Source organism: Myotis davidii, unplaced genomic scaffold (assembly GCF_000327345.1).
Source record: "Myotis davidii unplaced genomic scaffold, ASM32734v1 scaffold43, whole genome shotgun sequence".
Classification (NCBI taxonomy): Eukaryota; Metazoa; Chordata; class Mammalia; order Chiroptera; family Vespertilionidae; genus Myotis; species Myotis davidii.
This window is the reverse complement of record NW_006294590.1, coordinates 2,463,070-2,463,834: the sequence shown is the minus strand read 5'-3', so window position 1 is coordinate 2,463,834 and position 765 is coordinate 2,463,070. Positions and strand designations below refer to the sequence as shown.

The following is a 765-nucleotide window of genomic DNA, read 5'->3' as shown; positions in this document are numbered from 1 at the left end:
AGCTGTGTCGCCAGGGGTTAACGACAGTGAGGGGGTGCAGCCCAGACCCCGTGGGGAAGCCCACAGAGGGGGAGGGAGGACACGCGTGTGGGCAGGTCACTCACTCAGTGCGTGGCTGCCCAGGCCTCCGAAGGCGGCGCTGCCCAGGCTCCCCAGGTCCCCAAAGGTGCTTGGTCTGCTGAAAGGGTCTGCGGGGCAGCGGGTGGGGCTCAGGGGCCTGGTGGCTCCTGCCTGGCGCCCTCCCCTGTGGCCCCGGGACCCGGCAGGGGCCGGCTGTGCAGTGGGAGAGGCCCTGGTTCTAGGGTCACCTCCCACCCCCGAGGGTTCCCGAGGCCACCCCATCACACTGACTTGGGCGCACCTACCTGCCAGGTGACCTGTGGGCAGGAAGCTGCCGGGATGGGCTGAGGGGCCGAAGGGGCTGGCGGCGGGATGGGCAGCACCTGGGGGCAGGTTGGAGCTGGCAGCACCTGTCGGCTCGTTCCCCGGCGGGGCTCCAGGTTTCTCTAGGAACCCCACCCCCCTCGAAGGGGCCCGGCAGGAGGACCCCAGGGGCGCAGGAGGGGGTGCTCCCTGGGACAGAGGCCGGCCCACTCGCAGGCCTGCCCTTGGTGAAGTCGGCTGTCGCTTCACTGACGTCTCAGCCGTGGGGGGGACATGGGTCCCGGAGCAGTTTCTACCTCCAGTGAGAAGCCAAAACCCTCCCTGGGAGGGAGGTGTGCTGGGGAGGCGTCAGAGACAAGCCCCGGAGGGTGGGTGGGGGCA

At 70.3% G+C, this 765-nt stretch overlaps 1 protein-coding gene across 1 annotated transcript in view; it reads right to left on the bottom strand.

Moving 5' to 3' along the window:
- Positions 1 to 765, bottom strand: part of FBRSL1 (fibrosin-like 1) — a 28,672-nt gene that overhangs the window by 340 nt on the left and 27,567 nt on the right. The window contains 2 exon segments of the mRNA XM_015567235.1: positions 23 to 188; positions 366 to 443. Coding sequence (XP_015422721.1) covers positions 23 to 188; positions 366 to 443 — 244 coding nt within the window.